This window comes from Notothenia coriiceps, unplaced genomic scaffold (assembly GCF_000735185.1).
Source record: "Notothenia coriiceps isolate Sejong01 unplaced genomic scaffold, NC01 NC01_scaffold00004621, whole genome shotgun sequence".
Lineage (NCBI taxonomy): Eukaryota > Metazoa > Chordata > Actinopteri > Perciformes > Nototheniidae > Notothenia > Notothenia coriiceps.
In genome coordinates this window covers 1,132-14,198 of record NW_011337322.1, presented here as the reverse complement: position 1 = coordinate 14,198, position 13,067 = coordinate 1,132, and the positions used below count along the sequence as shown (strand labels likewise).

Here is a 13,067-nt window from a genome sequence, read left to right as displayed (position 1 = left end):
GATTATTTTATCATACTGTTCTGTACAGATGAGACTTTGTCATAGATTTATTTATATGTGTGCCTGTTATTATTTTACCGTCCTGTACAGATGAGACTTTGTAATCAGATGTAGCACTTGTACCCCCCACCTACACAGCAGCCCATGCACCATCACCCCCATCTTCACAGCAGCCAGACCCACTGTCTTGGAAGACAGACAAAGACCTTGACACTGTTTTGACATTTATAATGAATAGTTGGTTGAAAGTTCTGATGTTCAATATTGTAAATAGTGAGATTTTCCAGTTTCTTATATTTATATAAATAGTTGGTTGAAAAAAACATATTTATCATAAATTGTTGGTTGAAAAAAAAAGTTTGAATGCTCAATTTGTATTGTGCACCTTGGTATGTATAATATGAAGTCATTATTCAGTCCTAATACAATAAGTCATAGATTCGAAGTGCGCGTGAAATAACGAAGCCAGAAGATTGCCTGTTGGCACGGTTAGCATAGGAGTAGCTAGTTAGCCACTTGTTGAGCTATTTTAGCATCGGGAGAACCGAGGGAAGCTAAAGCTACGCTAACAAGGACCTAAGCTAAGCTACTGAAGCTACAAACGCAAAAGCCCTGGCGAATAGAACCACCAGGAAGAGCAAGTGGCCCACGTTCGACGGGAAAGCAGAAGAGTATGAGCTCTGGGAAGAGAGGATGCTGTGTTGCATGCACGGAGTGGGATTGAAGGAGACCATCCTTCGAGCACCCACTGGAGAACTGACCGCGGCACTGAGGGCTCAAGACAACAAGCTCAATGGTGACGCCTATTTTGAGTTAGCGCCGCTACTCGACAATATCAGTTTAGGCCTGATATTCAGAGACACGAAGGACAAGGGCCGAGAAAGTCTCAGAGTATTACGGGAGTACTACATTGGAAAAGGCAGGCCCCGGATTGTCACCTTGTTCATAACCATGACGAGCGAGAGGGTGCTGAGGGTCCAAGCAGCGACAAGGAGAAAGCCCGCCAAACAACTCATCCCCGATGGCGACGGAGAACGCGTTGGCGTGCGTTGGCGATGCGGAGAGAAGGGCCACCGAAAGGATGACTGCAAAAGAAAGTCTGGTGTAGCTTTCGTAAAAGCAAAGGGAACACAGACAAAGCGAGCAAAGAGAAGGACGGCGGTGATGCCGCTCGGTGCGCGAGCATGCCAGATGGTACCGGAGAAGCTGCGGGAGGAGATGACTACACCCTCAAAGTGCAAGCTGAAGAGACCAGCCTACAAAGACAACAACTACAGACCCACAGAAAAGGATTAATCGTGGACACGGGAGCGTCGTGCCACATCATCAACGATAAGAAGAAATTCAAGATTTTTGACAGCACCTTCGAGCCGGAGAGACACAGCATATAATTGGCAGATGGGAAGCGTACCTTCGGGGTGGCGCCAGGCAGAGGAGAAGCAGAGATGTGTCTTATAGACAGCGAGGGACGACGGTGTAAAGTGACCCTGAAGAACGCACTATACATCCCATCGTACCCCCAAGAACTCTTTTCCGTGAAGTCTGCTACATCTAACGGCGCAAAGGTGTTCTTCGACGAGGGTAAAGATGTTCTGATGTTACCGGATGGTACCAGGTTCGACATTTATGTATGTAAGAAGATGTACTATTTGCAAACAGTGTGATGTTTGAAAGATAAGTGTTCATATCAGCCATGATATCCAAACGGTTGGCATGAGATTATGAGGATGTTTTAAGCTGCAGGATGTAACTAGTATACATATTAAGGGTACAAAGACGTAAGCCTGATAAATATTGTGCAGTATGCATACATGTAGAGGGAAAGTTTACCCAAAGGAGAAACAGAGATCTGACCGATAAAGCAAAGAAACCACTTAAGTTGGTGAACACTGATCTAGCTGGTCCAGTTAACAACGAGTCCATAAATGGCTTCAAGTCCATGCAGTCATTTACAGATGTGTGAACAGGGGCAGTGTTTGTTTATTTCCTGAAAGCGAAGAGTGATGCAGTTCAAGCCACTGAGAAGTATCTGGCAGATGTAGCTCCCTATGGGACTGTGAAATGCATTAGATCAGATAACGGGACTGAGTTCACTAGTAAGGAGTTTCAGACACTATTAAGAAAGAACATTTATGGGCGTTTTTGTTTAGGGTACCAGAAATGTTATGAATGGGGCATTAAGATGTTTTGCCTAAATGATAAAGAAATTATAAGATATTTGTTTGTTAGATTCGACACAGGCTACTTACTTATTTTAATTTAATTTTGTTTTAATTTATTGCTAATGATATTGTCATTGTAACATTGAAGATGTTATTGCATATCGCATGTGTACATGATGTACATGATGTAGATCCGTGACAGGAGGGGCCATATGACTGTAATAAAACTGTGAAGTGTCAGTGGTTTAGCACCTCTGAACCCCTCTGAGCCACTATCTGAAGCAGTCACTGGCCTAAAACGATAAAAGCCTCAATACACGCTTCACCAAAAACTTCCTGGATAACTCAAACCGTGCTCCGAAACCTCGGCTCGTCACATCACTAGCTGTCGCCCTGGCTTTGCCACAAGCTAATGTTGGTTGGCTTGGTTAAGGTGTGCCAACTTCATGTATGTAAAAAAAAGAAATGCGTTTAACCGTATGTCGAAAATATCTTGATAAAAGACATAGCAAAATAAATATATCTAAAATAAAAAAGGTAAATAGTAAATAACATAGTGTCCAAACGGTCATAGTATAGCGTGTTGAAAATATAGAGAAAAAGGAGTTAAAAGAATAGAATATTATGAAAATATCATGAAGGAAGTCAAAATATGAAAAAAAAGTGATTGTATACACCAGTATGTTGAACAAATCATAGTATAGTATTTCCTATATATCATTTAAAAAAGAGTCACAGTGTAGAATGTCCGAACATTTATTTTAAAAGTACTAGTATAGTATTTTAAAAGTATCTTGAAAAAAGTCCAAGTATAGTATATAGTTAATAATTATATTATAAAGTTTGTCTGCAATGTCAGTATAGGATTTCTAAAAATATTAAAGAAAGTCATTGTATAGTTTGTCAAAAAGATCTTGAAAAAGTCATGACATTGTGTGTTGAAATGGTTTGAATAAACACATCAGTATTTTAAAAAGTAAAATTGTATCAAGTTCATCAGACAACTCAAACTACTCCATTCGAACAATATTATAAATAAGTAAAGAATGGTCATAATATATAGCAGGGCTGTTTAATAGTTTTGAATGGTGGCTGGTCCAAAATAAGGGGTCAGGAATAATATGGCTTGAAATATGAGCAATCATGTTAATAGCTAAAAATACGGTAAAGTACTGCAACAACAACAACAACAACAACAACAACATAGGAGTGCTTATATTGTATGTTGTAAAAGCAGGACAAAAAAATAAATAAAATGCTGCAGTGTTTTTGAAACAAGAACCATATGCCCAAAGCTTTGGCAGAGGTCCGACGATCTCTTTCCTCAAGTCGTTCCCATATGACATTAGCCCGGTAAATGTAGGGGTAGAAAGAGCCATAAAGCGGTCTCTTCGGGTGAGCCCCATCGTTGGTCGCCAATTCATGAGTCCCTTCTTTTCGAGTAAAAGTTAGAGAGTCGGGAGCAAGGCCGAAAGAGGTCGGCAGTTATCGGAGTAAGATAGCTCAAAAGAGTGCAAGTGATGAGGAGGCAGCTGTTGCGATAGTTTGAGTGTCCGGTTCCGCGAACCGAGACGGTTTCGGCTGTAGTGACTACGTAAAAATTTTATCCAAGGGTAGGGTAGGGAGGGCGTCACCTTGTACAAACGCTTCAGTCTATCCTGCGTTTTATAAATTAACAAACGGCAGTCTAATTGCAAACCGCACGTCCTTCGTCAGGGACGTATAGTTGAGGCCGCGTGGCAGAGCTCCGCGATCATACCTATAACCGAGTGGCTCACTCTTAGGAGACATGAGGTAGACAATCTGCTGAAGAATAATTCATCTGCGAAACTAAGCTCTCTATCGCTTTTAAGCTCTCTAATCGCTCTTAGGGTGACGCTCCGATTGTTTGGAAGTGTTTTTGTTTTTGACGAAAAGGGAGGAGCCCGTAGTCGTTCCCGCGAGGAATTCAGAGGGCGGATGAATACGACCGTAGAAGACAGTTATTGAAGTTGTTGGTCTAAAGGGATCTGCTCCCGCGACGGCGAGGCTAGATGCGAAGACAGGTGGAAGCAACGGTGCACCCTTGCCGTAGAGACAACGAAGATGCTACTGGACCACGACAAGGAGCTGAGGGTCATTCCAAAGTGCCTACACGGGGAGGCACCCAAAGCCCCCTAAAAAGGTCCCTCTCACCAATCGTCCGAATACCGGCAGGGGGTAGACAGGGTAGAGCGAGGTAGGAGACGTTACGTACTTTACATGGGATCATCGGCATCGAACAGGTGCGATACCCCGGTAGAGACTGTCGTTTGTGGTAAAGTCAAGATAACGTGTTGCTTCGTCATCATCACACAAAGTTGTTTCCCGAACAGGGAAGGCGATTTCTGTAGTATGGGACTCCTCATCGTAGTGTACCAGAGTTAGTGGTGTTGAAGTAGGTCATGTCAGAGCGGGCGGACCAGTGGAGAACGGAAGCGACTGCGAGACGAGAACAAAGCTGAAAGTCCGAAAGGCCTCCTTATACGGGTCTGCGGTAGATGCTGGCTAGTCTAAGGGGGTAGGTGGAGTATATAATTTTTAGGTTAGGATACTGCTTATGGAGCTGAGTCGATCTAGAAATACTCCTTTCCCGACCCGATTCAGATGTTAGTTTGCCACCTCGCACAACGGACATATGTAAACGGTACAAGACGTTGTGATGCGTACGAGAGATTGGACAATGATAGTTCTGTTGTACACGCCGGAAATAAACGATAACGTGCCGTACTGGCCGTAAGTTCGGGCCTCGAATGTAAGCGTCGGACCGAGCGGCGTAGTCTAAATTATAATCTGCCGATGGCCTGCGGGGTCGAAGTGGTCGTAGAAGAGAGTAGGACGTCAGTTTGGAATAAAGAATCTCGGTATAGGCTTTCCTGTCAGTCTTAAGGCCACGGGCTATCGTCTGTCGGATAATGTAAAGGTAAAACGTATTTTACTGACAGTCTGGAATCATTCCCTAAAAGAGAGGTATGGATCTGCGTTACGACGTTCGGGATAAACCAAACCGAAACAATACGGAAAGAGTTAGCCGTTTAAGTGGTGAGCAGACGAATGTGGAAGCTAGGTATTCTCCATAAACGAAAAGCTAAATAGAAAAGCCGCCGGTCGGTAATGTCGGATGCCAGACTTCGGTAAGATTAACGCCTCCGACACACATAAATCATCGGTCTTGGCAAGGTTCCAAGACGGGAATGAGTGCAGTACTAACTGTAAAGACGCGTACTCTGGGTCTTAGATCTTGGTACAGGGTGATAAAGAATAGGGCCCTTAAAAGGCGGAATTGGTTTTTTACGAAGACGGTTATAGAATTCGTTTAAGGAGGACTTTACGTTATACGTAACGTAGGAGACGTTAAGTGGAGATGTCTAGGTGGACTATAGGCGTGAAATGACCATTAGTTTCTAGGGAGTTTGCGAATTGACCATTCTTGCGTTATTGACTAACCACCACATTAATATAGAGCAGTCTGTGCCAACATGAGTGTACGTTACAGAGAGTAAAAGAGATGAGCAGCAAGAGATTTGTCTCCGGAGTGAGGGGCGTTGGTTTAGTAGTCCTCCCGGCCTCTAGTCCTCGCGGTATATTTGTGTCGGGTCGTCGAGTCCGCTCGATAGTTGCCTCGGTAAATGAGGCCGGTGTAATCAGAGTTCTAGGATATTGTGTCGGTCGTCGAGCGCTCGATAGTCCTCGGTATGAGCGACTCATTACCCGAGCTCGTCAGAGTACTTATGTGTTACGTGTCGTCTTCCTAAGGTGTGAACAATTAAGTCCTAGGCGTTTTCCAAGTGGTGAATATAAAGCGCCTAGGTGTCTGAACGTAAAAGTTACGTGTGTGTTTACACTAAGGCTCAGTATATGTACTTTATTGCTTAGGGTTTTAGTCTTCTTTTAAAATGTATACATAAAGCAACTAAGGAGTGCTATTAAACAAAAGGCAATTTAGGGTGACTTGGACGTTTGTGTTTGGCGAACGACCACGTCCTACCTAGCGACACGTACAAGCACAACCCAAAAAACTCCTGAGGGGAACTGTTAGGTGTTCTTAATTTGCTATTGATACTTTAAATAATAAGTTTTTTTATTTTTATGTAGTATCGTGTTATGTCTACAGAGGTTAAGATTCGGTTAGTGTACCTCGGTCGTCGAGTCACTGCTAGTCCTCGGCTTATGAGGAACGGCTGTAATCAGAAGTCCCCCGGCCCTCTAGTCAGGGGTATATTGTGTCGGGCCTCGTCGAGTCGCTTTTTTCTGTATGGTTCCTTCTGGTTTATTGTTAGGACTGTTTGTGATTCTTTATTAGTCTTCTTCTCTTTGTCCCTCCTTTATGTTTCTTCTCTTTGTGTGTTTATTATTGTGTTGTCGTGTGGGTCGTTTAGTCGGTTTAAGTCCTCAAAGAGGGGTTCGTTTTGTTCTATATACGTACCCTCTCATGCGTGATGGTTGCGCCGGGTTCGGGAAGAGCAATCCAGCATAATATGTGTAGTCCATAGTGGTAAGCCCGGCCTCTCGAGAGGGGATTTGATGGCGGAGTTTGGCCAATACTACGTCATCTAGTCGAGGAGGTTGGCCCGGCGTTGAGTGGGAATTTAAGATTAAACATAAAAAAAGGAAGGAAGAGGGTGACGTATAGGAGACGATTTTGGAAAGTTAAGCGAAAGGTTATACTGAAGCAGTGTGTGGGGCAGCAAATCATATACAGGTGTGCAAGTCGTGCTACTATGAACATATCGTAAGTTACTTAGCATAGGCGATAGTTAAAGTTAATAACAAAACCCCCAAAGAAGAAAGATCAACCGAAGAGGAGGGGGAATTAAGAAGTGTCATACCTTACCCGCCAGATTAGAGGCTTTGCGTCCGAATAACACCGTAGCCGTTATTTTAACAGATAGTTGATGTTAGGATTCAGGAGAGGACTGAACTTTACTCAATTAGCCCAAGTTTTACATTGTACGCAAAAGACTTGTACAGAGGATNGTCAAGATCTACCATGGCTCAAGGGCCTTCACCAGAGCCATCACCACCAAGGACCAGCAGACCAGCATCACTACAGCTGCAGCCGCAGATGGAGGTGGAGGCAGCTGTAGTGATGCTGGTCTGCTGGTCCTTGGTGGTGATGGCTCTGGTGAAGGCCCTTGAGCCATGGTAGATCTTGACCTGGGGGCCGTCACATGGATGTTCTGGCTCCTGGATAAACGCCGCCTGTGGGCCACTAGGCCTAGGCAGCTGTGAAACCTCTCTGTAAAACAAATTAAAATGTAGGACAATAATTACTGCATTGAAATAAAGTTCAAGTAAAATGTTGCTCAAGCACAAATAACAATGCACACATAAAAATAAAGTTTGGGAGGTTGGACAGGAGTCTCTCTCTCTCTCTCTCTCTCTCTCTCTCTCTCTCTCTCTCACAAACAGGTATTTCCAGTTACTTTACATTCAGTATAAAATCACAAACACACATATACATAGGCTACATCTGATTACATAGTCTCATCTGTAGGCTACAGGACGGTAAAATAATCACAGGCACACATATAAATAAATCTATGACAGCCTCATCTGTACAGAACAGTACGATAAAATAATCACAGGCACACATATAAATAAATCTATGACAGCCTCATCTGTACAGAACAGTATGATACAATAATCGTGGGGCAAAAACATGTCTATAGCCACTGTAAATGTCTCCGTTGTGGGACGAATAAATGATTAATTTAATCATCTACACATGTAATCTCACTTTTACACACCAAAATAACGTTAACACAGAGTAAACGTTTGCTAATGGAGAGTCCATTTTGTCCCAAGAAAAAGTTCATGACTATCGATAAAAAATATATCAATAAACCTATTGTTACTTTTCGCGGTATTCCCAACACATTGCCAGTACACTAGCCTGTAATATTTACACTTACCCATGTCCAAATGGATCCTTGTTGTTGTCTTTGTATTCTTCTTCTTCAGACTTCAGGTTCTGAGGCTCTATCTTTACTGCTGCTAGCGAAAAAAATCTCTAGCGAAGTCGGCGACTGTAAAGTTTTTTTTTAAACCATTTTCTGTCTCTCTCTTTCTTCTCACAGACGTAAACTGATGGGAGACACGTGGTTTATGTTTTTTTTTATTTGGTGGGTAGGTCCTTAGTGATTTCTCGATGTCCATTGGTCATTTCAGACCATGATGGCTGCCGGCCGAGATTTCCTTGACGGACACACATTGTAAAGTCAAGCTGCTTTGAGCGGCCATATTGACTGCTTTGCCCCAAGCCCCCAGGAAGTGCGCCGGACTCAGATGAAAATATTCATGGTGGCCAAACGGCAGTACTACACTTCCGTTTGGTTGCCAGGCCCGGAAACACTTTTTCCCATTGACTTACATGGGGAAAGAGTGGTCTGTAAATCGTTGGATAATTTTTTTTAAACTAAATAAACTACCTAGTAGCCCTTATTAAAAACATTAGTTCCTCAAGTTGTAAAAATGTGCTAATAACGTTATTCTGAGAGTTATTTCCTTCTGCATTATGAACGCGCATTTAACCCACGGGACNGTTCGTTGCAGTGTCTTAAATGTAATTTAGGTCAACTTCCTGTTTGAAGTTGTTGCTATGGAAACAACATGACGGAGAAAAAAGTAATATCTTCTACATATAATAACGGACAAAGTAAAGAATGAAGTGTAGGCTATGTTTGAATGTTCGGAATTTGACCGTGTATGATGGTCCTCTTGAGTTGCCGTCCAGCCAATGGCGTACAGCCATTGCTCCGTTTTCATGTTTTTTTTTACATGTTTTTCACAAACATTTTCACACGCTAGGAGTATAGGAATACTTCAATTCGGTTCGTCATGATCTGTAGATGTGATTTGCCCCCGAGCACCCCTGGGTAAATTACCGTACACCCAATCACAATGCGTACAATGCGTGACGTCATTGGTAAGAGACGGCCCCCGAACATATGGTACCCCGAACATATATGGTACTCACACCTGTCAACATGTCCGTTAAAGTTGAAATCTTCTGTACAAAATTAGAAAAGTACCGGTCAGAGGTCTTCTTTGTTATTTATTGAGCTTTAAANTATGTGTTCGGTGCCGCAAAGCTAGCATCGCAGCCACTGCTCCGTTTTCAGAGACTTTGCACACGTTTTTCACAAACATTTTACATTGTTTTTGTTACTAAGTAACAAAAACAATGTAAAATGTTTGTGAAAAACGTGTGCAAAGTCTCTGAAAACGGAGCAGTGGCTGCGATGCTAGCTTTGCGGCACCGAACACATATGGTACCCCGAACACATATGGTACCGACACCGGCGGAAACAAATGTTAACTGAAACTCTGCCCCATGGTCCCCTCGTCCCTTGGAAGAGGCGGAGAGGTGAGTGTTTTTCATCTGCTGGTGGGTGGACTACCGGAGAGATATACAGCAGGAGAACACGCCGTCCACCGCGGAGAATAAACTGAAGGGCAACCATGGCAACCATGCTCCGGGGTCTTCTTCGCTGCTTTTGGTGTATTTTGTGGCAGCAGCAGTGCCACTTACAGGCCCGGCATATGTACTACAAACCAGAGCCTAGTCTGCTCTGATTGGTTAGCTGGCCGGCTCTGTTGTGATTGGTCAACCGCTTAGAGATGTTCCACCCCTTAGCCAATCACACACAAAGGAGGAGGCAGATTAAAACACGTTTATGTGATGTGGAAATTCAATCACCAGTTACACCAAAAACTATTCCTCCTCCGTGTATTGTAAATTCAGATGGTGATGGAGGGGATTACAGGTTTGATTAATAGATTATCATTTCATCTCTACTGTTAGATACAATTCATGCAAATGCAATTTAAACACGGTGTGACAATGTTGAAGTTGGTCCTCCATTTATATAATCTGCTGTATTTCTGTTAGCAAAGACAGTTCACCACGTCATTATGTACAGTACAAAAACTATCAATTGACACAGCATTTCTGTTGGCAAACATTAGATAAGCACTTTTTTTTTACTTTACAGTAAACATATTCAATCAACAATGATTCTGATGAAAGTAAGGGGGCAATATCAATTTGTGCTTTCTCAACTATTCAATTATTTACAGTAAATCAAATCAATCAAACTTAGACTCACAAAATGCGCTCAACAATCAGTATAAAAAAAAGGGACTTGTATTACCATGATCTCTTGGAGTGATGTGCAAGCTGTTCCCAGCGTTATATTATCATTATAAATGTCTTATTGTGTGTTTCAAATGCTGCCCTTGTGTTTAAGTGGAGAGAGTTTGGTTCCGAGGGTGCAGGGCTGCTTGAGCTTTCTGAACAGCTGCCTGCAGCAGGGTGTGGTTGCTGAGCAGTTGAAGGAGAGCAGCGGGCTCCATCTCCAGCAGCATACCTGCACACACACCAGCACAACAATGTTCATTAAATATGTATCATTTTATTTAGCTGACACTTGTATCCAAAGCTACTTGAGATGCTTACTCAGAACAGCAAGAATCCTGTGTTAGCAAAATGGATACACCAGTATAAGTGCTACAATACATCTTATATTGTTCTGGTTTTCTTTTGTTTTTAGTAGCTGAAATAGAAACTTCTGGAGCAAGGACTCGGAACACAGCGAGAACAAGGTAGAGCTGGAATTTGATGTGAGACTGGAGGTTTATTCAAAATTATGGTAGGAGAATTGACATGTGCTGCAACCACGAGGGGACAGCTCCTGCCCGACCAATTCTGAAGATCTCTCTTCCAGTCGGAGACTTTAACTAGTTCTATGGGCACAATCAACATTAATCAATATAAAACAGGCCTAAGCACTATAATCTTGTCCGCGGCTTAAGAATGTATACCAAAGGGACATCTGATAAAGTGGACTACCAGATGTCCCTAGCCAGTAAACCATCTTGTGTCAGCTTGCCTGTGCCATGGGCAGAGAGACAGGGGGGGTACAGAATGGTGGACTCGGTCAAAGGCTAGTACCTAAGCTAATATTTCCTTAACAGTAGCTGAATACATTAAAACGTAGGTACCCATAGAAGAATTCACTTTGTACTGAGACCACATAAGAATACCACAACAGCGTCCTGATTCTAACAGGAGACGCCCCTACAGAGCCTCAGGTCACCTGTGATGTCATGAGCATGCTGAGGGTCCAGCCCCTCCACCAGGGAGAATATCTTCTCCCCCAGCCTCTCTGCGTCCTCAGCGTCCGACCAGTCACTGACCTCCGTCTCCTCCATGTTCTGCCTGACGGAGGAGTCAGGAATATTATTTCAAACATGAACTATCATTTAAGAAATGAATATTTGGGGCTGGCATATCTTTACAAACTTCAATTGAGATTTTCCAAAGAGACTGCTCTACATTAAAATGTTGATTTAAAATGATAATTTCATGAATGATTCCGTTCTTTAGAATATTTCTTAATCTTTTATTTTGTAGATTTGAAATGCAACACAAGTAATACACCACATACTCTTGAAGAGTCTTCAGTGCGAAGGTCACCTGCTCTTCCAGCAGATGTGGATCTGATAGAAGATGTAACACTGCGTCCTTGTGCTGCTCCAGTAGCATACCTTTTAGAGAAGGGTTAGGGTATTTCCATACATTACACATTAGTTTGAACGTTTAATTGCATATAAATATAGATGATGATATACTTCATTGCTGACACCAACATACAAGATACAAGATCAACTTTATTGATCCCAAATTGGATTGTTTTCGTTACAGCAGCCATTTTTAACAAAGGCATTGCACAATGCAGTAAAAAATAAGCAAACATAAATATTAACATGTTAAAATAGAAAATAAAACTGAACTAAAAAGTCAAATATATACAAGTTGACCGTTGAGGCAGGCAGAAAGTTTGATACAGCGTATTTCTGGTATATTCATTTTAATGTCACCTTATATATTCATGTGTGTTAAATTTGAAGGGACAAAGTACATTTTTCTCTTAAATTTAGAGAGGTTTTTTCATATATTCCTGAAACGATGTCCCATTTTTAGTGAAAGTAGATTAGCGCAATAGTCTTTTTCTTCCACTTTTGTGTGTAATCAAAAGGGTGGGTTTTTTGGCTATTTGGGGGTAGGTATAATACATGTGACCTGTGACCTCTGCCTTGCAGTTCCCAGACATCTGGAGAGGCCTTGAGTCTCTGGCTTCCCCTGTTAATTGCAAAAACCATTATTGATTAACCCAAAGGGAGATTTGCCTCAGATATAATGCAGTTAAAGTCTTGTTAAATTAATGATTCATTTCCTGTAGACCCTAAGAGAGGCCTTGAGAATTGGTCACACAGTAAACGAGACCATAGTCCTTTGTTCTCATTTTTAAATGTATTCATTCCAGATAGCTGACTTTTAGGTGAGAAGAAGGTCAGGGAAGGCCTTAGGGCATGGGAACAGTTAACTTCTGTTGGTTGACTGATTCTGTGACTGTCATGGGACGATGGCGTTTGGATATTTACAAGTATGGCTTTCATAAAGAAAAACAGGTGACATTTGTATGATGGGCTGCATAGGGATAATGTGTGTGCGTTCTGTCAAAGAGTCCTCTGTCATGACTCCAAATCATTGATTGGGGGACTGCCTGAGGGCAGAGGGACAGAAACACACACACACACACGCACAAGAGATGAAGCAACAGATGGAATCGACAAACTGCTGACTCATTGCCTGGGGTCCCGCCCAGGAGTGAAACCGACCAATGGACACTGCCAACTCACTGGCTAGCTCGCTCAGAAGTGAACTCGCCAATAACAAATAGCTAGGGAGGAGCAAGCGATAAAACTCCTCCCCACCTGTGTCTAAATGTTGTTTATTTTTGATGTTCGGCGCTCTTGTTTTGCCTGGCCGTTCCTGAGACGTGTCTCACGCAGTGGTAGAACCTGAGCCCGGAGTACTCT

The 13,067-nt window shown here is 42.6% G+C and overlaps 1 protein-coding gene across 1 annotated transcript; it reads right to left on the bottom strand.

The window, feature by feature from the left end:
- Positions 1-9,895: 9,895 nt before the first annotated feature.
- Positions 9,896-12,330, bottom strand: LOC104942495 (polyadenylate-binding protein 1). The gene is made up of 4 exons (XM_010767725.1): positions 12,268-12,330; positions 11,633-11,732; positions 11,282-11,403; positions 9,896-10,552 (listed from the first exon to the last, which is right to left on the bottom strand). Exons 1-4 carry the CDS (start codon positions 12,296-12,298, stop codon positions 10,428-10,430), a joined length of 378 nt encoding a protein of 125 aa, XP_010766027.1. The 5' UTR covers positions 12,299-12,330; the 3' UTR covers positions 9,896-10,427.
- Between the last annotated feature and the right edge of the window lie 737 nt (positions 12,331-13,067).

Coding starts and splice junctions, on each gene's coding strand:
- LOC104942495 (XM_010767725.1), bottom strand. CDS start 12,298: ATGTCTGGGAACTGCAAGGCAGAGGTCACAG. Junction 11,733..12,267: donor CTGCAAGGCAGAGGTCACAG/GTCACATGTATT, acceptor CTTCTCTAAAAG/GTATGCTACTGGAGCAGCAC. Junction 11,404..11,632: donor GCACTGAAGACTCTTCAAGA/GTATGTGGTGTA, acceptor CTCCTCCGTCAG/GCAGAACATGGAGGAGACGG.